Source organism: Lepus europaeus, chromosome 6 (genome assembly GCF_033115175.1).
Source record: "Lepus europaeus isolate LE1 chromosome 6, mLepTim1.pri, whole genome shotgun sequence".
Classification (NCBI taxonomy): domain Eukaryota; kingdom Metazoa; phylum Chordata; class Mammalia; order Lagomorpha; family Leporidae; genus Lepus; species Lepus europaeus.
This window is the reverse complement of record NC_084832.1, coordinates 74,624,670-74,648,763: the sequence shown is the minus strand read 5'-3', so window position 1 is coordinate 74,648,763 and position 24,094 is coordinate 74,624,670. Positions and strand designations below refer to the sequence as shown.

General features: G+C 45.1%; 1 protein-coding gene across 1 annotated transcript in view; it reads left to right on the top strand.

Annotated features, from left to right (window-relative positions):
• Positions 1-716: 716 nt before the first annotated feature.
• KL (klotho) overlaps positions 717-24,094 on the top strand; it is a 65,800-nt gene continuing 42,422 nt past the window's right edge. Inside the window, exon 1 of the mRNA XM_062195181.1 lies at positions 717-1,976. Coding sequence (XP_062051165.1) covers positions 717-1,976 — 1,260 coding nt within the window. The remainder of the gene's footprint in view (positions 1,977-24,094) is intronic.

The following is a 24,094-nucleotide window of genomic DNA, read 5'->3' as shown; positions in this document are numbered from 1 at the left end:
GCATCCCATATCAGAGCACTGGTTCAGGTCCTGGCTGTTCCACTACTGATCCAGCTCCCTGCTAATGCACCTGGGGAGGCAGCAGACGATGGTCCAAGTGCTTGGATTCCTGCCCTCACGTGGGAGACCCTGGTGGAATTTCAGATTCCTGGCTTCAGGCTGGCCCAGCCCTGGCCATTGTGGCCATTTGGAAAGTGAACCAGCAGATGGAACACCTCTCTCACTCTGAGACTCCAGCACAGCTTCCGGCACCACGTTGCACAGATAACTTACTTGCTAAGTCAGAGCTGAAAGCGAAATGTGATTATTTAGAAAACAGATGCAAAAGGATAAAAAAGGTGAATGAGGTTTATTCAAAGTGGAAACTTTGATTTTGTTTAGTTCTCTGCCCCCTGCCCCCACCCATCTACAGCTGTGCTTTGAAGTTCATCGGGGAATTCTGAGAGATCTCATTTAAAATGAGCATTGGTAGGAGAGAGAATAGTGCAAAGTCCCAATAGGAGCCATAAATCTACTTGGCCTTCCTTGAAACCTTCGGACACTGTGGAGGGGGCGGGGTAGCCGGGGCAAAGGGACAGGCCTCTCCTGCGCCGCCGAGGCACCTCCTAAGAGAAAAGCCTCTTGGAGTCCTCTCCTCCCACATGGCCAAGTCCCACAGCGCTTCCCCATCTCGCCCACCCCCTAGGATTCCAGACAATTCCTAATCCACCCTGGCAATGTCTACCTGCAGCTTCCCTCAGCCTCCGAATGGCAGAAAAGAGAAAGCAGGTGCTTCCTCTTCGGCCGGGCCCAAGTCAGGGAAACTCCGTCCGTCGCCTTCCCTCCTCGACGAACTTGGCCTTGGCCGCTTCTCCCGGGAGGGCGCGCGGATGGCACACAGGCGGCAAGCAGAGAACTTGAGCGCCGCCCAGGCAGCCCATGTGGCTCCGGGCAGCAGGGAGGAGCAGGTGCCCTGTTCCCGACGGCCGCGCCCGCTGTTGCGCCCCCTCCCGCGGTGCCCCTCGCCCTTGGCGCCCACGCCCCTGGTGCCCGCGCGGAGGGAGGCGCCGATCGCAGGTAATTATTGCCACGGGGCCCGCGGGGAGCGGGGCTGGGCGCGCCGGCGGGGGCGGGCGGGAGCGGCGGGCGCGGGCATAAAGGGGCGCGGCGCCGGGCCCCAGCGCCCGGCTCCAGCCAGCATGCCCGTCCGCGCCCGGCCGCTGCAGCTCTGGCTGCGGCTGCTGCTGCTGGCGCTGGGCGGCCGCCTCCTCCGCGCCGAGCCGGGCGATGGAGCGCAGACCTGGGTCCGTTTCGCACGTCCTCCGGTCCCCGAGGCCGCGGGCCTCCTCCACGACACCTTCCCCGACGGCTTCCTCTGGGCGGTGGGCAGCGCCGCCTACCAGACCGAGGGCGGCTGGCAACAACACGGCAAGGGCGAGTCCATCTGGGACACGTTCACCCACCACCCCCCGGCGCCCCTGGGCGACCTCTCGATCACCCCTCTGCCGTCGGGGACCCCTTTGGCACCCCCCGCCGCCACCGGGGACGTGGCCAGCGACGGCTACAATAATGTCTTGCGCGACACGGAGGCGCTGCGCGAGCTCGGGGTCACCCACTACCGCTTCTCCATCTCGTGGGCGCGTGTCCTCCCCAATGGCAGCGCGAGCGCCCCCAACCGCGAGGGGCTGCGCTACTACCGGCGCCTGCTGGAGCGGCTGCGGGAGCTGGGCGTGCAGCCAGTGGTCACCCTGTACCACTGGGACCTGCCCCAGCGATTGCAGGATGCCTATGGCGGCTGGGCCAACCCCTCCCTGGCCGACCTCTTCAGGGATTACGCCGAACTCTGCTTCCGGCACTTCGGCAGCCAGGTCAAGTACTGGATCACCATCGACAACCCCTACATGGTGGCCTGGCACGGCTATGCCACGGGGCGCTTGGCCCCTGGCGTCCGGGGCGGCGCGCGGCTCGGGTACCTGGTGGCGCACAACCTCCTTTTGGTGAGTGCTGGGGGCCACGCCGCCCAGAGGGGGCCTCTGGTGGTGCCAGGGACACGGGGGAGGCCTGCGCCTCCTGTGCAGAGGGGGCCTCACTGTAGCACACTGGTGGCCTCACCTAGGATGTGTGCCTTCAGGGAAACTCAGCTCTGACTTCTCTTGGAAAGGGTGGAATTCTAGATATGTGGGGGACCCCCGCAGTGAGCGTGCCCAGTGAGTGGCCCTTGAAGCTTATTCATCATCAGATAGGAATCCGTTTTTTCCAAAAGGAAAGGGAATTGATTTCTCTGGGTGTTGAGTTCCCAGGTGAGCACGGGGAAACTGATGGTGGTAGCTGCAGAGAGATGAGTGGGTGAAAGAAAGTGCATTGGGCGCCCCAATTATGCCATGTTGAGTTGTCATCAGTTCTGGAAGATTTGACTTGCACTGATTGTGAAAGTGTCGAGACCACACCTTGGAGAGTTGGGTTGAAGCTGGGCTTGGAGGTCCCTTCTGCCACAGGTGGGGAACTGCACAGGTGAAGCTTGCTGGGTGACCAGGGGTCTGTAGACCACGCTATACAATCTGAATGCCAGGCACAAAATTACAAAAGGACTGTGGCTCAGCAACACCTGTGTTTGCATTGTGTCCTGTCCAGTTGAAAGGGTTCATCAATCAGATGAGCATCCCAGTGCGAGGAATTCTAACACCCTGAGCAAAAGGCTTCATTCATTTGGGCAACAGGAAATATTGATTTGCCATGATAAAATTGTCTCTCGGTTATCTTTTCCTCTTTTCTGCTATCCAGAGTGTTATGTCAGTTGGCACACTTTGCAGAGGGGTTTGTCGAATGTTTAAATGTGCAGGTTTTGTTACACTGTTCTGGTGGCTTGTGGGGCTACTGTGAGAACAATTTTTGAGTTTAGAATTAAGCCATGTATTCTGAACAAGTTCAACAGGAAGGCTATTTTTAAACAACTTTAATTAAACCCATAGATAATTGAGGCCGAACAGTACTGGGTTATTAAGTTGATGTAGGGCTTTGAGCTGCTAGTAATGTAATAATATCTAAATTAGATTGTATGTCAGCTCCATAAAACCTGTTTGCTACCACTCACCATAAAAGGATGTTGGGTTTACTTGACAGACAGAGTGTGATTTTGGTGACTTCTTGTGCATCTTTTCATAAGGGTATTTTTGAGCAGTGATTCTTAAACTTTTCAGTTTGTCAACCCTTTTATGAAACCAAAAAACCCTAAACACCACCAGTTTATAGTTGGTGTTATAAAAAATATGGAGAGAATTGCTTCGCCTGTTGAAGAACAAGCAGATCATCAATTTGTACCAGAAACAAGAGATTAGTAGAACTGCTAGGGGCTCTAAGAGACCATCCCTATAAAATCACGACTTAAGATCTAAATCATACAGTCCTATTTTTAAGAGTACAAATAGTCTCTGTATTTGTACAAAAGTTGTCATTTGTTATTATAGTGACTTATGATCATTTCATTTATAGATAAGAAATGGCATGACTCTCGTACTTTGGTATTTTAAGTAATCAACAGATTTTAGATTCTTGTGCCTGCTTTTAGCTCTATGATTAACTTTCTAGTTACCTTTATGAGGAATGAAGCAAAAATTGTGCCAAACACTAACCATCCTTTCCAGAAATGCAGTGGACTTTGTATTAATAAGAAATTAGGAACTGGTGGATGCTTGACTTGGTTTGGCTGATGCTGCAAGCAATGTTAGTTGCTGTAAAATATTAATTTTGCTTTTAAATGTGTTTGGGTTTGAAACTAAGTCATCCTGTGTTTTTATTTAGAAGTAAGCTGTCTTTCACCGAAAGAGATAAGTTAATTTAATCCTAGGAGATCTTTTCAGTCTGTTTTCAGTGTTCTTTCCTGGTGTGTGTAAGGAGGAAGTGGGCGTAGGGAAATTGTCCCTTATCTAAAAAGCAAGCCACATACAGCAGATGTTGGTACTAGGGCACTTCAGTTGGGGATTGAATGTTGTTGTTGCACAGTTAGGAGCCACTGAGCCCTTAGAGTATTTATTTGCGTCTGGGGGTTTAATGCTGGTGAAGCAGAGAGAAGCCAGCTTACCTTCCGCCCCTCTCTGTGCCTCCTTCAGTTACAAGTGGCTAAGGGACTTCCCTGGGGGCAGTGGGAATTGGAACTTCTCAGGGACTCCAGAATTATGGTCTGATGGCCTGGAGAGTGGGAGGCCACATGGGCTGCAGGTCATGGGGATGCTTCCAATGGAGGCCTTAGTGATTGTTTTGGGGTTCTTGGTCCCTATGTGAACCCTGACCGAAATAGTGTGTTTGGGTGTGTGTGTGTGTGTGTGTGTATGCAAGAGAGAGAGAAACTGAAGGAAGGAGTTCCCTGCAGAGCTTGGAGCCTGGGTTTCTGATTACCATCCAGAAGGACACACCTTCTCCCTCTGGCTTGAGGACAGCCTGCTCAGCTCTTGAAAGAAGGCTCTTGAGGTCCATAACAAACCAGCATTAAGACCTGGAGTTGGTGAGTCTGACCCCAGAGGTGCTTCTGAGATGTAGTTCTGCCTGTGGGATTCTGAGAGTACCAAGACCAAGTTGAGGATATTCAAGTCTCCCTGACTCCCACCCACACCCCTGGGAGGTTCTTGCAAATAGTTGTGCAGGGGCCCAGTGGAAAAGACAACTTCTAAGAAAGGTTAATGTGAGCATTGGTGTGTGGTGCGAACGTGACTGGTGTTGGGTGCTGGCATTGGGCTTACGCTCAGCTGATTTCTGTGTGGTGTTGGTCTTCGCCACCACTGCCTCTTTGTTGATGCACTTCCTCAGCGTGGCTTCCAGACCCCCACTCTGCTGTTTCTCTCCTTAGCACCTTGCTGAGTGCTTCTGAGTCTCTTTGCTTTCTCAGTCTCATCTTGCCTCTAGGTAGTAGAGGAACGACCCAAGGCCACCTGTTTGGATTCGCTGTGGGTGATCTTATTGTATTCCCTTTGTGTCCAGGTGACTCCACACTTTGAGTCTCCAGTTGGGACCTTTCTTGGGTTCAAGACTTGGGTGGATGATGGCCTGTCCACTCCAGTGTCTTACAGTCCTATTGCATTTGACACTGCCAACACCAACCTCCTGTCTTCCTTATCTGTCATGGCGTTTGCTCTTCCGGGTGGTTGGACTCTAATCCTAACCCTTCTCTTTCTCTGACACTTACTTCTAAACCATCAGCAAGACCTGCAGCTCTCCTTACCTTCTGGATGTGTATGGAATTAAATTCCTTCTCTCTGCATCTACCTAGCTGTGACTAGGGTCCAGACCACCATCAGGTTTTGCCTGAAAAGAGCCTCTTAGCCAGTGTCCTTGCTCCTACCTTCATCCCCTGACGTGGGCCCTGATGGAATGTTTTCCTGGTACCTCTGTGTGTGGACATGACAGAGTCCCTGCTTATAAAACTTCCATGTCTTCTTCAAGAACCAGCACCTTTGGTCCCACACCTGAATGCCATCCTTTTCTTCCATGGATTATCATGATCTGATACCTCCTACCACACACTCCCTATTGTTTGACCATTTATCTCCTTTTAAACCAGCCTACTAGCTGGGCAATTTCTTTAGTGAGAGAACCTTGTTCACCTCATCTAGACCTATTTCCCTTGGTAGATGTTTAGGAGGTGGCTTCTGGCTATTGAAGCTTCTAATTTTGCCCCTATCAACTCATGCTTCTATGGTTTGCTCTCCTGTCAACATTTCTAGCCATTTTCCATTGGAGCAAGACATACCAAGTCTTAATCGGATAGGAAAATCAGTAAACACAATCAATCAGAAACTGGCATTTTCTGTGAAGATTTACGGTTCATCATCAACTGTATGATTCTAATCTAAAAACTTGCAATTAAAAATTGTAGTCACTATGCAGTGTTATGAGGAAGTTTTAAGAATGGGGGTGTGTGGTAGTCTTCAGCTAGCTTAATATTTTTAGTTTTTTATGGAAAGAGACTTTGTTATCCAGTTGAATTATTATTCCCAAAAGAATAAGTAGTTTATTACATAATGTGTGTGCTCAAATTATACTGCGTACTTTTAGGAAGTATATCAAAAATTTTTGGCTAGAATAATCAACTGGGTTGAAAGTTAACATATTTTATATACTACTACTGACACATTATGCATTTAATCAGAAATGGTTACAATATCTTCCAAAGAACCTGAATCATCCCTCCTTGAATCTCTGATTGAACACAGTGTTTTCCGAAAGCTATAGTCTAGTCCAAGAAAACATTTAAAATAGGAAAGGAACTAATAATTTCAAAATCATAGCAGCATTTTACCAGTGTCAGTTATTTTAAGTTCAAGAAAAAGAGTAAAAATGTAAACTACTAAACATTTAATAATGTCAAGTTCACAAAGGAGTGTACAGCTGTGTTGCCTGAATATGTAGTCAGTCAAAGCTTTGACATACAGAAGCCTTCTAATTTTTCAAAAAATATCATTGCTCTAAACCACAATTTTAATAAGTCAATTTTGCAAAAAGTGCCTTTCTTTTAATGAATGCTATCTTTTTGAGGCATATGGGAAAAATTTTAGGTGTAGGAGGAGACCAGAGTACATGACTACTGGAAAGGCAAGGAGGAGCGTGGGTAGTGTAAAGGCATATTGTTATTGAATCCTCCAAGACTCAAGAATAATTATAAGACAATTATAATTGTAACCTGCATTTAATCAGATCAGCAGGCTATACCTTTTATATGCTCTGTTTTCAGGTATTCTGGGTAAAAGTTGATCTGAAGGAAGCCTATACCTCTTCTCCCCTCTATCTCAGGATAAACCGTTACTTACCCTTCAAAGACTTGATTCAAGCACTCCTGCTTTTCCGTAACAGGCCGAGTGACTCATTGACCCATCTTCAGCTCTTTGAGGGCACTCTCTACCTCTCCTATTTATTTTCCATTTTTTGGTGCTTATCTTAGTGCATAGTGAAGAGGATGTGTTCAGTACAGTTTTTCAAGAATAAATAAATGTGATTGTAAAATAATTTCTGCTGGCTTCAATATGCCCATTTTATTCCCCTTGTAAATTGAGTGCTTAACTGTCTACTTTCTCACAGAGTATCTGGAAATTAGTTTTAAAGGGTAGAAGTGAGGCTGGCGCCGTGGCTCACTTGGCTAATCCTCCATTTGTGGTGCCAGCACCCGGGTTCTAGTCCTGGTTGGGGTGACGGGTACTAGTCCCGGTTGCTTCTCTTCCAGTCCAGCTCTCTGCTGTGGCCCGGGAGTACAATGGAAGATGGCCTGAGTGCTTGGGTCCCTGCACCCGCATGGGAGACCAGGAGGAAGTACCCGGCTCCTGGCTTCAGATTGGTGCAGTGCCGGCCGTGGCAGCCATTAGTGGAGCGACCTTTCTCTATGTCTCTCTCTGTCTATAACTCTCTCTGTGTCTCTCTCTCACTGTCTAACTCTGCCTGGCAAAAAAAATAAAGGTAGAAGTGAACAGTGAAAAAATTCCTAGGAAGGTATGTATGACATTTGCTAGTTTCTTTTTCTTTTTTTTTTTTTAAACATTTTGCTATATTCATTTTTTTATTTTTATTTTATTTTTTTGACAGGCAGAGTGGACAGTGAGAGAGAGAGAGAGAGAGAGAGAAAGGTCTTCCTTTGCCATTGGTTCACCCTCCAATGGCCGCCACGGCTGGTGTGCTGCGGCCAGCGCACCATGCTGATCCGAGGCAGGAGCCAGGTGCTTCTCCTGGTCTCCCATGGGGTGCAGGGCCCAAGCACTTGGGCCATCCTCCACTGCACTCCTGGGCCGTAGCAGAGAGCTGGCCTGGAAGAGGGGCAACCGGGACAGAATCTGGCGCCCCGACCGGGACTAGAACCCGGTGTTCCGGTGCCGCAAGGTGGAGGATTAGCCTAGTGAGCCGCGGCGCTGGCCAACTTTTGCTAGTTTCTAGAGTAAATCAAATCCCACTTTCATCCAGTGGACAGAGAGGAAGAGGGAAAACGTGACCTCCCAAGTGCCTGACCTGGAAATTGCACCATCACCTCTATTCAGGGGCCCCATTGGTAGAAACCAGGCATGTGGTGCAAAGGAGTCTGGGAATTATTGTCTGCTGAGGAGCTGTGAGATCAGTGTATAATTCTGTTGAAATCAGATAGGAACAGATCATTCAGAACAAAAGGAGACTCACTTGACTTTTTAGTTTGAAACCCACGTGTTGCATTCAGTGGGATGAAGTCTTAGAATTATTTCAATAGCATTAGGCAAAAGCCTATGGAATCATTTTTGAAATGGTCCATTTTACATAAACTATATCATCAGGTTCCTTTCTGGACTTGATGTGTAAAAGTCATATACTAAAATTTATGACTCATATGATTTGATGTATGGACTTGACATAAATTTTAGTAATCCCTTGTGGCCCCAGCCTGAGTAGATGTTTTATTATTAATGTTATTGGTTGAAGTGTGGGTGTCAGACCATCATCCATGGGATGGCTGTTTGGCCTACTTGTTAAGATGCAGAGTAACATGCTTGTGTCTGATCCTGGAGTGCCTGAGTTTGATACCTGCCTCTGGCTCCTGACTACAGATTCCTGGTAATGCAGACTCTGGGGAGCAGAAGTGATGGCTCAAGTAGTTGGATTCCTGTCACTCACATGGGAGATGCGGATTGATGTGTTGGCTCCTGGCTTCAGCCTAGACTCAGCCCGAGCTATCATGGGTATTTTAGGAGTGAACCATTGGATGAGAACTCTCTCTCTCTCTCTTTCTATTTATATATATCCTTCTTTGTCTATATATCTTTCTCCATTTCAAATAATCTTTGAAAAGTGTCATTCATGAACGGTATCATTGTACTTTGATACAGTATTCAAAATATAAAAGCAAAGATCTATAATAATTTTAAATGTAATGGTTAAAATATTATTTAATAATAAAATGTAGTGGTTAAAATATTATTTCCATGACAATAAGTGTATTCTTATTTAATAGTAAGAATGTTAGAATTAGAATGGGAGACCCTGGGTCCCATGTCTTCCCAGGACAGACTCTCTACAGTGGCCCTCTAGCCGTGGTTGCCTTTCCGGGTATCTCTGCTCTGATGGAGGCCAAAGGCTTCTCTTGGATTCTTCAGGTTTGTCCCAAGCTCTAGAAAGGAATTGGTCTGGGAGTGTGGTTGGAGGTTTAGAGAGGTAGATCTCATTTAGGTTGCTACAAAAAGAGGAATAAGGTAAGACCCCCTGCTCCCATGTCACTTAACAAGTTAGAAGGGGAGAAATACTCTTCAAAATGTACAATTGCCTTAGAAGAAAATATGTACCTGCTATGGTGATGGCACCAAGGAAGGAGAGAGGGAGCAGCTAGGGTGGAGAAACAGTGAAAGCCGGACAGATGAGGTTAGGGGCTGGCAGGCCTTCTCTGTAGATGGAGAGGTTCTCTGCTCTGTGGGTTCTACAATGACCAATTCACCTACTCAATTCTGTTGTTTCAGCCTGGCGGCACCCACTGGCATTGTGACAATGCATGAGCACATTAATGAATGTGTTCCAATAAAGCTTTATTTTCACTAATAGGTGGGGGCCCCATCACTGGCTGAGTGTGTGCAGCACCGATATAGGAAGGGGCTTGTGACGTTCTCTGAAGAAACCCTTACACGATCAGGGCAAGGGGGACACCACAGTGTGGGAGCCTTTGGAATCTCTAAAGCATTGGGAGGGACAGAAAAAGAAGATGGAGAGGTAAAAGTCAGCCTGGGAATTTCTGAGGCCACTGTTAACATGTGGGGTGCCACTGGGTGGCTGTTTGTCTTAAAGGTTGAGATGCTTGGGTCTCACATTGGAACACCTGGGCTTGATCCCCTACTCTGCTCCTGACTGCAGCTTCCTGCTGATGCGCACGCTGGGAGACAGTGGTGCTGATTCAAGTAGCTGGGTATCTGCCTCCCACGTGGGAGACTGGATTGAGCTCTTGGCTCCTGGCTTTGGCCCCAGCTCAGCCTGGCTGTTGTGGCAATTGAGGAGTGAACCAGTGTGTGTGGGTAGGTTTCTCTCTCTCACCCCCCCCCCACTTTCTCAAATAATAGTAATAATAAAAATGGACATTTGCTGTGCAGAGGGGAGCAGTGCCCCCAATGTTCAGAGCTGACAGAGATGGCACTTCTTCTGGGCACTGAATTATGACTGTGCTCTCAAAACTGGCATTAAAGGCTTCAGCTGTTGCTTCACTGTGGATTCAGTAGTTTCTAGTCACCTAAAACCCCACAAGTTCCTTCTCCCCTTGCCCTTTGTGCATTGCTATTAAGCTAGACCGTCCTGGGGCTGGCCCACGGCGCAGAAAGTTAATCCTCTGCCTGTGGCGCCGGCGTCCCTTGTGGGCTCCAGTTTGAGTCCTGGCTGCTCCTCTTCCAATCCAGCTCTCTGCTGTGGCCGGGGAAAGCAGTGGAAGATGGCCCAAGTGCTTGGGCCTCTGCACCTGCATGGGAGACCAGGAAGAAGCACCTGGCTCCTGGCTTCGGATTGTCTCAGCTCCGGCTGTTGCGGCCATTTGGGGAATGAACCAGTGGAAGGAAAACCTTTCTCTCTGTCTCTCCCTCTCACTGTCTGTAACCCTACCTCTCAAATAAATAAATAAAAATCTTAAAAAAAAATAAAGAGCTAGACCGTCCTTGCTGTCTTCTTTTGTAGTTTTTTTGAATTTTTAACCTTTTTAAATTTCTTTCTTTTTTTTTTTTTCAATTGTGCCACTTGACTGTGAGATGTCTGACTTTATTTTCTTTTTCCCAAAGAAATTTTTATTTAAAGAACACAAACTTCATGCATTTCATAAGTATGGCTTTAGGAATATAGAGATTCTTCCCACCATACCTGCCCTCCCACCCACACTCCCACCCCTCCTCCTCCCTCTCCCATTCCCAGTCCCATTCTCCACCAAGATCCATTTTCAATTAACTTCATACAAAGAAGACCAACTCTATACTAAGTAAAGAGTTCAACAATTTGCATGTAAAGAAACAAAACAAAACAAAACTATTCCTCAACAGACCAGACAAGGACTGTTCAAAGTTAATTTCATTTTGAAGTTAATTTCACTTCTTTTTTTTTTTTCAGAAACTTAATTAACTTTAAAGAAGCACCCAAGAATGATACATCTTTTATGAGCACTTAGACATAACTATAAATTATAAGAATATCCTCCACTTAATACATTAAAAGAAAGTAAGTCCTTGAGAACAAGTTTTATCATTAATTAAGGAAGCACCTAAGAAAACAAGCAATGGACTTGGACACTTAGGCATACCTAAAACTTATGAGACATAGGAACATCCTCCACTTAATACACTAACACGAAATACATCTTTGAGAACAAGTTTTACTATTAGCTTTCATAATACAACTCTTTGAGGACAGAGGTCCTGCATGGGCAGTTAGTGCATTTGGGGTCCCATGGCAAGTTTTTAAACTGTTCTCTTGGAAGTAAGGCCATAGGAATGTATGCAGAACTATACAGCTTTACAGTTAGAAACTTCATACACTCCATAATTACAACTTTAGGAACATAGTGATTCTTCCCACCATGCCCACCTTCCCACCCATATTCCTACCTCTCTTTCTGCTCCCTCTCTTATTCTCATTTTTATTTTTTACTGATATCTATTTTCAGTTGACTTTATACACATATGATTAACTCTATGTTAAGTAAAGAGTTCAACAAATAGTATGGAAAAAAAAAAAAAAGCTGTTCCTCAACAGTCAAGACGAGGGCTGTTCAAGTCATTGCTTCTTAAAGTGTCAATTTCATTTCTACAAATTGCCTTTTAGGTGCCCTATTAGTTAGATTTCAGCTTTAATGTGCAAAGATAAGAGGAAGTTTACCATAGGTGGTGGGTAGCTCTTCACTGGAAATCATCGACTTGTGTTAAAGTGATCTGTTAAAGAAAGAGTGGTACACTCATGTGGTGTATATGGTGGACTGCTTACTGGCTATTAGCATGTTGATGTATGATTATTTAAAAATTGCACATGCTGTATTGTGATAAAAAAAAAGCTGCTTATATGATACTTTAAAAATATGTCCCTGCTGAATAATGAGTGGGCATAAGTCATGCGTACTCTACAGACCCTCAGCTGGGCTCTCTATCCTCTGTCCTTTCCTTTTTTTTTTTTTTTTTTAAGATTTATTTATTTAAGGCAGAGTTACAGAGAGAGAGAGAGAGCGAGAGAGAGAATCTTTGACCCACTGGATCACTCCTAAAATGGCCACAATGGCTGTGCTGGGCCAGGCTGAAGCCAGGAGCCTGGAACTCCATTTGGGTCTCCCAAGTGGGTGGCAGGGGTGCAAGCATGTGGGCCATCATCCACTGCCTTCCTAGGTGTATTAGCAGGGAGCTGGATTGGAAGTGGAGCAGCGGGACTTGAACCGTTGCTCGTATGGGCTGCTAGTGTCACAGGCTGTGCCAGGAGCCTGGAACTCCATTTGGGTCTCCCAAGTGGGTGGCAGGGGTGCAAGCATGTGGGCCATCATCCACTGCCTTCCTAGGTGTATTAGTAAGGAGCTGGATTGGAAGTGGAGCAGCGGGACTTGAACCGTTGCTCGTATGGGCTGCTGGTGTCACAGGCTGTGCCACAGCACAGTCCCCAGTCCTCTGTCCTTTCTTTGTCCCAGCAGCCTTTCCCTGGCAGGCCCATGACCAGGCTTGATGACTTTGCTTTCTGCTCCCGGAAGCCTGTACAACCTCTCTGGCTATACTCTATTGAAATGGATTGTTTGCTTTCCGCCAGCAGACCTAGAACTGGAGAATGGAGCAGTGTTCATCTTGCTTTCCATCTTATACCACAGCCTCACAGGCCTCGAGAGAGGAAGCCCATCTCCATTTGTTATGAGAATGACTGAATGCGCCTCCCCACAACACACACATGCACCCGATGGAAAGGATCGGGGGAAATATTAGCAGGAGGTTATTCCACGTGTGGGATTATAGATGATTTTTCTTTCTGGCTATCTAGGTTTTAACAATTTTTCTGTGTGCCTTACGTGTTACTGTTGTGATAGAGAAATAGGAGTGATTCTGGGAAAAGCAGACTGAATTCGCCCACGTGCCTTTGATTCCTCTGGAAACCCGACTGGTCTTGAGTGAAGGGACTGTTGAGAGAGGGGAAGCAGGAGGAGATCCACAACAAAGCAGAAAGCAGAGGAACAGCAAACTTTGGAAGGGGCCAACACTGTGGCACAGTGGGTTAACGCCCTGGCCTCAAGTGCCAGCATCCCAAATGGGCACCGGTTCGAGACCCGGCTGCTCCTCTTCTGATCCAGCTCTCTGCTATGGCCTGGGAAAGCAGTAGAAGAGGGCCTGAGTCCTTGGGCCCCTGCACCCACAGGGGAGACCCAGAAGAAGCTCCTGGCTCCTGGCTTCAGATCGGCGCAGTTCTGGCCGTTGCAGCCAACTGGGGAGTGAACCATCAGATGGAAGACCTTTCTCTCTCTCTCTGCCTCTCCTCTCTCTGTGTAACTCTGACTTTCAAGTAAATAAATAAATCCTTTAAAAAAAAACTTTGGAAGCTGAAAAACAGTGCAGGTGCTATGAACTTCACAGACCCAAGAAAGTGGGCTGCTTAGGTGGCAGAGAGAGCAGACAAGAACAACCTGATGACTGCAGAATCTTCAGAAGGCTCAGAGGGTGTTGAGTCTAGCAAGGCTGAACCTGGAGGCAGAGGGAGTGAGCAGCTAAAACATGTGTGGGAAACAGCTGGACTTTTAGATCCCTAACCCCAATCCTCACTGCTGGGCTTCTGCCTCTCCTCCACTCAGGGAGTAAGTCAGATGTTCAGTTTTTGGAGAGTACAAGAGGGAGGGTGTCTGCATTGGGGACAGTGGGGACTGTAGTAGTCAGTTTTCTGCCATTGTAGTAAACACTTGGGTTACTTAGGGAGTGAGGAGGCTTTTTGGGCTCAGGGTTTGCAGGTTCACTATCTATGATGAGGAGGCCCCATTAATCTGTCATTTGATGAGGGTGTTGGGTGGCAGAGTGCCTGTGAGGGGAGGCTTAGGAAGAAGAGAGACAGCACACTCACCCTCCATATGTCTTTCTGAAGCCACCATGATTTGATTATGGGGGCCCCATACCAGAAGCTTAATCTAGTTGCTTTCCAAAATCCCCATCTTTAGACACCACACTTTTATTAAATCTTAACCCTTAATCCATTAACTAGTAATGTTACTCCATTTATTGTTAATATAAGACTTTGGGACCAAGCCTCTAATAGATAGGCCTATGGGGGACACCTGTTATGATATCCCAACTATAGCAGGCACATGCGAGGGCATGGACACTATGCTGAAGATTAGGATTCACTAAATGCATGCAACCTCCCGCGTTCCTCTTCCCATGGGCTCTTGGAGTGTTTAACTCTCCAGGTAGGAACTGGAGGAGTCTTTTTCAAGAGTCTAATGAGCTTGTGAGGAAAGACCTCTCCTATACTGATCTTGGAAGTTCCATGCCAATTGGCCAAGATAGATCTTTCCACAGTGAAGTTCAAAGTCAAAAACATCACCCACATCACACCTTTTCCAATGCAGAGGTGTTTTGTTTTTAAGTCTTAAATATGAGTAGACAATCAAGAATCCAAGAAAGCATCTAACATCAAAGATTGAGACCCACTGAATCAAACAGGGGAAAAAAGGAACTCAGAGAAATAGAGATTATACAGGGAGAAAAAATTGGAAGAAAAAAAACCCAGCTTACACTAATATGCTAAAGAGATAAAAGAAAATAGTGAATAACAGAAATGTAGAAAATAAGAACAAAATAGTTAAGGGATGAAAAAAGAACATTTGGAAATGAAATATATTTTAGCAGAAGTGAAAAATTAAAAAAAAATTGGAAAATGAAGTTGATACAGTCTGTCTAGGAATAGAAAAGAAGACCAATGGATGGAAAATAGTAGAAAAATATAAGAAAATGAGTGGACCATTCAGTGGTCTACTATCCAAATAATAGCTCCAGAAAGAGCAGAGAGGGCTGTGGTGTTGTACTCCTGGCTCCACTGAACAGCTCTGGTGCATTTTCCTCCCATGTGGACTGTGGGCTTTGCAGTTTGACTTTCTTTGGTCAGTGGGGTAGTAGCAAGTGTGATGCAAGCAGAAGCTGGATAAGTGGGTGGGCACTGTGGCACATGGGTTAAGTTGCTGCTTGGGACACCCACATGCTATGTTAGACTGCCTGGGAGTGAATCCTGCCTCTCTTTCCCCTCCAGCTTCCTGCTATTGTGCCTGGGTGGCAGTGGGCAATGACCCAAATAGTTGGGTTCCTGCCACCAACATGGTGGACCCGGATGGAGTTCCTATCTTCTGGCTTTGTACTGGTCCACTCTTGGCTGTTGTGGGCATTTGAGGAGTGAGTCAGTGTATAGAAGATCTCTTTTTCTATATCTTTCCCTTTCTGTTGCTCTACCTTTCAAATAAAAATAAGTAAATAAGCTTTCAAAATAGCTGGATAAATATGTGCATAACCAAACTTTTCTTCTTGGTTCATTACTTCTTAAAAACCAGCTTTGGTACTTGGACTGTGTTGTAATTTCTGTTATGGTTTCTTGAGAGTGACCATAAGCCAAGACACCCACTTTCTAAGAGAGTTATTCCGGGAGTGAGTAGAGGGTGAAGTGCGTTAGGTTTGGATGTGTGCATCAGGAAAGACAAAATAAGGAGGTGAAACCAAAATGTAGGAAACATAAAACATTGATTACAGGTCCAAGAGAGGTAAGGATGCCAAAAGGAGGCTAAATTCAAGTTCAGCCAGTGAGTGAGAAGAGGAGTGAGAAAGAGAGAGACCCCTCGGGACTGTGTTTTTGCTAAGTTGCATGGGCCTTATCCCTTTGGCTTTCCAGTAGGGGTTGTGGATTGGTTAGAGAAAATACATGCCCAAAGGGGGAACTGATTCACATGACTCTGCTGTTGACTACCAGGCTTAATCATGGTCAGCAGTTGTGGGCTGTGTTGGGTTTTGGGTAAGTGGAATGAGGAACAAGTTCACTTTATCACAAATAACCACATGGGGAGGGGGATTTTTAATTAGGCCAAAGGTGACTGGGCGTGACTGGGTCACAGACAATTTATGGAAGGTCCAAAAGGGATGATGAAGCAGCAGCTACGTGAAACAAAGTTACAATAGGCTACTCTACTGAGAGAGGAGAGGTCATTTGGAGGGAGACCTTGGGGGATCCAAGACCATCTGGGACATTCTAGCCCTACCTGAGATCCTAGCTGAATGCAAGCCACATGAGTGACCTCTGCTGAATTGCATGGAGAACTGTCTGGCTAAGCCCAGTTAACCCACAGAATCAATAGAAAAGAAACACTTAGGATTTCAATCCTCTAAATGAGGGGAGGTTCATCTCACAGCAGTCGGTGACTGAACTAGAGAGAAAGGAAATCATTTAGCAATTCAAGAAAATGTCTTGGAATGGGAGGACACACATTTCCCCACTGAATATGAAGCACTGAGGACAGAGCAGCTGTGTTGTTACAGGGTCCTTCCTCCTGGGGACCTGGCCATCTCTTTAGTCAGTGAGTTATAGATCTGAAAACTGGCTAAGTCTGGGAGCTGAGCAGGGGATCATGACTTTTTGTCTTGCCATGCTCTGTTAACCATCTCTACAACTCCCTGGCCCCTGGCAGTTAAGTGCCACTAACTGCCTGTCTCTGTTACCTCAGTGTCTCGCAGTCCCCGAGGATGGTGACATGCCCAGCTCTGTGGCCATCTCCCACCAGGAGCCCCGGCCTGAGAGGAGCACCCGCTCTGAATTGCCCGGTGGTGCTGGAGCCTGGTGGCTTGGTGGATGCTGTGTCTGCCTCCCTGGGACTCCTATGAAACAGGGTCCTCTGAGGGGTGATTTGGCCTCACATACGATATTGCTTCCAACACGGCTCCTTCTCTCAGCCTCTTTACTTCTTCCTCTATCCTCTGTCAGCACAACAGCTCTCAGAGCTGTTCTCAAATCGGATTTGTCCACCCCTCAGAGACCTTGCTGCTGCATTAAGACCAAGTTCTAAGGAAAGCACCCGATAGTCAGTGAATTCGTTCTTGTCCTGTCTTACATGCCTGCTCCTAAGTCAAGCGTTCTCAGATTTCAATGCCCAGAAGCACTCCTTGGGTTTATGCAGCACATACTAAGTCTTGAAGCTTCCTTGGTGTGTGTAGAATGTCTCTCCTCCTCCATCAGGCGCAGCTGCCTCCAAGAAGCTATGCTGAGATCTAACCTTAGTTATTGACATGTCAACCCCTGGAGGGAGTTCCTGTTGCCTTTGAGAGGTGAGGTCATCAGCAGAGGAAAGTACTCCTAGTAGGGAATGATGGCCACCTCTTTAAGCCCTAAGGACTCCCCAGGGTCTGAAAGTTAGCCACCTTAAGGGCAGCCATAGCCTATGATTCTTAGTCACAGGGTTTTCCAACCAGTACCCTAACCTTGGCCTACAGACCTAACTTGTCTGAGCATTTAAACTCCCCTGGATCCTAGCAACTCTGTCAAATCCTAGATTCACTGCTAAGTTATGCCTACTCTTTCACTCCAGGAGATAAAGGCCTCTCTGTCAGCTACCAGTGATACCTTCTTGTCCTTTTAATGACTTATTAATGGCTCTCAGTTTGCCATTATCTCTCTGTAGGGTCTCAGTATAAAATACTCTGAAGCAGTCAATTTTCATTTCCTTGTAGGCACAAGGAATGCCTAGTTCACTGCACCTATGACTACATTCTGCTCCATAATGACATTTCCCCAGGAACCACTTGTGAGTTATTCAGCACCTGGGACACCATTTGTTCCAGGGGACTATGTACCCCTACATAGCAGGATGGCATTCTTCCAGGAAGTGAATGGTCTGGTTCCCCAAACCTACTTGTGTTAATGTGAGTCTTTCTAAGAAACAAATGTCAAGATGGTGTCAATTAGATGTATAAGACATGTATTGAAGGATATCCTGTGAAGGATAAAAGAGGAGCCAGGGAAGACAGGTCATGATCCAGTCTACACCTGTGAAGGGAGTGGGTAGGAAGGAGCATCAGGTGGAAGAGAATGAGGTGGGAGGAGTCTCTGGTGGCAGTGCAGAGCTAAGAAAGATCCATCCAGAGAGATGGGGAGTTCTTGAGCCAATGCTGCGTACTGGAGAAGTCCACATCTTACAGCAACAGGTCTGCATTAGCACCCTTGCTGCATTCCATCATGTAGGGCTAGTTTATGGAAAGCACAGACTCAAGACTGATCGCCCTGGTGGACCCAAAGGTATAGCAATTGGTGCCATCAACAAACTGTGCTGTTTAAAGTAGGAAAACTGATTGGCACATTTTCATGGCTACCACAAAGACTAGTAAGGGACGCCACTCAGAAGAAGGGAATGAAAATGATTTCCACCCTAGAACTTGACACTTATCTAAATGATCATTCATTCATCATGAAGGCATCAGGAGATTTCCAGACATTCATGGGATCACGAATCCTTTCTCAGAAAGTTATTGGAGGATCACTGCCACATAAAATGATGATGACCAGAAAGAAGAACACATAGGATACAGCAACTGAAGGTCTATCGCAGAGATGTGAGGATGAAGTGTAGGCCTGGAAGTCAGCTGTGCGGCAGTCTGGAGAGCAACCAGCACAGAACGGGGAATGGTTAAAGTATATCTCCAAGAAACACATTGGAGTCCAATGTGACCTTACAGGAGTTTGTGTTGAGAAGCTACAGGAAATTGTGGGACGAGTTAGCCATAGGCACAAAGAAAGCCAAGAAAATGAAGAAACAAAGAAACAAAAAACCAAACCATTGCAATGATTGGCTCCCTAGAAGTTAATCTACGTAACAGTACCCAGTTGTGAGTAATATTCATGTTGGCAGAATAATGTCAGTAATGGATAGTAGTTAGACTCTTAAACTGTTGAGTAACTAATTGGCTGTGTGAAAGAGCTGAAACCGCATCTACCACACCAGGAAGTCCATGGGGACTGTCTAAAGTATGATCTACAGAGATGAGTCAATTCCCAAGGAGAAAGTCATAGAAGTCAAGAGCGGTTGCCTCTGGGGTAGGGACCTGAAGCGATTGCTGAACTATGAACTATGTATGTATCTGACCTTTTGAACTATGAACATTAAATGAAGTAAAAGTGAAGAAATAAATATTGTACCAACATGTTAAAAATTAATTTTACTAGTTACACTATATATTTACATATTCCATTCTCTTTTAAAATCAAACTTCGGAGAATTTCCATATTTGTGGATTCATGCCTTTTGAGTTTTCATCCCTTTGATGATAGGATGTTAAGAAGTAAGGCTAGGAGTAAGCCCTTTGGGATATTGTTAAGCCACTTTCTCTCAGGTGCAGGCCTCCCATTAATCAAGGTTTCCAGCATCTGTCAGTGTTTGGCACTTGATAAACAGAGTACATTTTTGTTTAACCAGTGAGTGCTCTTAAGAGGTAGTTTTGCAAGCAGTGAGAGTATTATCTTGTATACACTTTTCTCCTTGGTCCCAAGAAGTTTATGAGGTTTGTCAATGATTGAAAGTATTGGATACAGAGATATGACCATTGTGTTACCAGGTAAGGTGCATACTACAATAAAAATTATTTGAGGACAGTTTGGCTGACTTATTCTATAAGTCCATGTTACCTTCTATTTCTCTTGTTTCTCTCAGTACAGATGTTCTCTGACTTACAATGGTTCAATTTATGGTTTTTCTGTTTTATGATGGTATGAACATGTACCCATAAAACCATTCTGTTTCTCACTTTCAACACAGTATTCGATATATTACATGTGATTTTTAACACTTACTATAAAATAGATTTTGTGTTAGATGGTTTTTCCCAAGTGTAAGCTGATTTAAGTGTTTTGAGCACATTTGAGATAGGGTGGGCTAAGTTTTGATGTTCAGCAGGTTAGTTGTATTGAGTGCATTCTCGACAGAACAATATTTCATATTATGATAGGTCTATTGGGTTATAACCTCATCACACTGTAAATTGAGGAACATCTGTATTGCTGTGCTTTTATTAACCATTACATGATTTTGCTTTTGTGTCTATTGTTTCTGAAGCTTATATTTTTTCACTTTTAAACTTAAGAAAATTTTCATTCTTCAAACACCTTATTTCTTATAACCCTTTAAAGTAACTGATGGCTGTGCTGGAATCATAAGGGCAAAATATTTTGCTAGGCCACTCTTGCAGATGACAAATTTGGAATGGTGTGTAGACTCCTGACACTTGCCAAGGAACCCAAGTTCAAGAAGGCATAGAAATAATAGAAAAGCAAAGTTAACAAAATCAAAACCACTGGTGACAATAGTTAAAATAATGTCTCATGATGGATAAGGACAGTCTGAGGAAGACCTAGATGCCATGGGCAGAACTGATAGTCTCCAGGAGACCCAGATATAATGAATTAAGGAAATGGGAGAATTGCTATAACCAATGTCTGTGATCCCAGAATGCAATGTTGACTTTCAAATCAGCTTTATTATGCTAGAATAATAAGTTGGCTTTAGAAATACCAATATATATGCACATATATTGAATCAATCATATATTATCATCTGAACCTTATATAACATTTTGGTTACAGTTTATAATGCTGGATTTGATTTTTTTTAAATTTCTTTTTTTTTATCTAGAAACCTTTTATTTAAGGTATACAAATTTCATGCAATTCATATATACAAATTTAGGAACATAGTGATTCTTCCCACCCTTCATTCCTTCCCACCCTTCTTCCTCCTCCCTCTCCTATTCCCATTCTTATTTTTTACTAAGATCCATTTTCAATTAACTTTATACACTTGTAAGGTTAACCCTACACTAAGTAAATAGTTCAACAAATTGTATGAAAAAAAAAATCCAACTGTTCCTCGACAGTTGAGACAAGGGCTGTTCAAAGTGTCAATTTCACTTTTATAGAATACCTTTTAGGTACTCTATTAGTTACAACAGATCAGGGAGAACATACGGTATTTGTCTTTTTGGGATGACTTACTTCACTAAATGTAATGTTTTCCAATTGCATCCATTTTGTTGCAAATGACAGAATTTCGTTTTTTACTACTGTGTAGTATTCCATGGTGTACTTATACCATAATTTCTTTGTCCAGTCTTCCATATTCAGATATCTGGGTTGATTGGTATCTTAGGTATTGTGGATTGAGCTGCAATAAAATGGGAATTACAGATCACTCTTTTGTATGCTAATTTCTTTTCTTTTGGGTAAATTCCCAGGAGTGGCATGGCTGGGTCCTACAGTAGGTCTACATTCAGATTTCTGAGGCATCTCCATACTGGTTTCCATAGTAAATAAACCAGTTTGCATTCCCACCAATAGTGGATTAGGGTACGTTTTCCCCCAAATCCTCACCAGTATTTGTTGTTTGTTGATTTCTGTATGAAAGCCATTCTAACTGGAGTGAGGTAAGACCTCAATGGTTTGTTTTTTTTTTTTTTGGACAGGCAGAGTGGACAGTGAGAGAGAGAGACAGAGAGAAAGGTCTTCCTTTTTGTCACTGGTTCACCCTCCAATGGCCACCGTGGCTGGCGCACTGCGGCCGGTGCACCACGCTGATCCGATGGCAGGAGCCAGGTGCTTCTCCTGGTCTCCCATGGGGTGCAGGGACCCAAGCACTTGGGCCATCCTCCACTGCACTCCCTGGCCACAGCAGAGAGCTAGCCTGGAAGAGGGGCAACCGGGACAGGATCAGTGCCCCGACTGGGACTAGAACCTGGTGTGCCGGCGCCGCAAGGTGGAGGATTAGCCTATTGAGCCACGGCGCTGGCCCTCAATGGGTTTTGATTCGCGTTTTCCTGATGGCTAGTGATCCTGAGCATTTTTTCATGTGTCTGTTGGCCATTTGGATTTCTTCTTCTGAAATATACCTGTTCAAGTCCTTTGCCAATTTCTTAACTGGTTTGTTTTGTTGTTGTTGACTTACTTGAGCTCTTTATGGATTCTGGATATTAATCCGTTTTTAGTTGCATTGTTTGCAAATATTTTCTCTATTCTGTCAGTTCCTCCACTTTGGTGAGTGATTATTTTGCAGTGCAGAAGCTTTTTAATTTGAGATAATCCCATTTGTCAATTTGGCTCCTGTTGCCTGAGCTTCTGGGGTTTTTTTCCAAGAAGTCTTTGCCTATGCCAATGTCTTGCAGGGTTTCCCCATTGTTCTCTAATAATTTGATCTTATTTGGTAGTAGATTTAGGTATTTGATCCATTTTGAGTGGATTTTTGTGTAAGAGGTAAGGTAGGGGTCTTGATCATACTTCTGCATGCAGAGAACCAGTTTCCCCAGAATCATTTGTTGAAGAGACTGTCCTTGCTCCAGGGATTGACTTTAGCTCCGTTGTCAAAGATAAGTTGGTTGTAGATGTGTGGGTTGATTTCTAGAGTTTCTATTCTGTTCCACTGGTCTACCCATTTTTTTTTTTTTTTGCCAGTACCAAGCTGTTTTGATTATAACTTCCCTGTAGTATGTCTTGAAATTTGATATTGTGATGCTTCTGGCTTTGTTTTTGTAATATAAGATTTCTTTACAGTGGAAGATGGCCCAGGTCCTTGGGCCCCTGCACCCATGTAGGAGACCCGGAAGAAGCTTCTGGCTTCTGGCTTTGGATTGGCTCAGCTCCAGCCATTGCGGCCATCTAGGGGGTGAACCAGCAGATGGAAGACCTCTCTTTCTGTCTTTGCCTCTCTCTGTAATGCTTTCAAGTAAGCAAAATAAATCTTTTCAAAAAAGGATTACTTTAGCTATTCAGGGTCTCCTGTGTTTCCATATAAATTTCAGTATTGTTTTTTCTTGATCTGAGAAGAATGTTCTTAGTTTTTAGATTGAGTTTACATGTTTGTCAGGAGGCATGAGCTATGGTCCTCTCTGATTCCAAGTTTTCAAAAGAAGTTAGAAACTCAGAATTTTATATGAACTTTCTTGATTTTCAAGAGTTAACAAAAAATTTTTTTTAAAAATTGTAACAAAGACCAAAGTAAACTTCTCGATGGATTTTGAATTTATAACACCTCGCACATCTGAAAGTCATGACAGGAGAAAGAATCAACGTTCCCCCCATACACCATCCCAGTGTGCCTCATTCATCATGAGATAGTGGTGAGAGCTGTGCCGTAGTGGGTGAGGCCGCTGCCTATGGCTCTGGCATCCTATGTAAGCACCAGCTCGAGTACTGGCTGATGCACTTCCAATCCAGCTCCCTGCTGGTGTTCCTAGGAGGGCAGCAGAAGATGGCCCAAGTGCTTGGGCCCCTGTGCCCCTGTGGAAGACTTGGAGGAGTCTTCTGGCTCCTGCCTTTGGCTTGGCTGTTTGGGGAGTGGGCCAGCACATGGAAGATCTCTGTCTCTCTGTTTCTCTCTCTCTTTTCTGGCTTTGCCTTTCAAATAAACAAATAAATCTTAAAAAACTATGGGTTAGATTTGCCAGTTATTGAACTCTGCAATAGTTAATATATAATAGATGTTCATGAACATTTATTTTATTAGATGAGATAAAGAGTCTTTGTTGAATCAATAAGCTATCTGCTTAATCACAGAAGGTGCTTACTATGCTCCTGCTCCAAGGCCAGTGACTGGAGGTTCAGTTTCCTGGAGGGATTGAAGAGCATGGCAGTTTGGGGCAAAGGGCAGGGTGAGGCACAGGCCCAGTTGGAAGTGTAACTACAACAGCGTTTTCACTTTTGTAAGCTGATGGCATCTGTCTCTCAAGTAGAAAAAGGGAAGACTCTTTGCTCTCTGAAGACTTGGAATGGCTCCAAAGTAAGGATCTCACCCAGCAACATCTGGGAGTAGACGCCCCCTAATGGGATGACTGCAAGTCTGACAAATTAGCAGAGTACGACTTTCCCTCCATAAGGTGCTCCCATGCTGATACTATTTGACCAGTTTTTTTTTTTTTTGAGACATTTATTTATTTGAAAGTCAAAGTGAGATAGAGAGAAACAGAGAGAGATCTTCATCTGCTGGTTTACTCCCCAGATGCTCACAACAGCTGGGGCCAGGCTGAAGCCAGGAGTAGGAGCTTCATCTGGGTCTCCCATGTGGGTGGCAGGGGCCCAGCACTTATCTTCTGCTGCTTTCCCCAGCCCATTAGCAAGGAGCCAGATTGGAAGTGGAGCAGCTGGACGT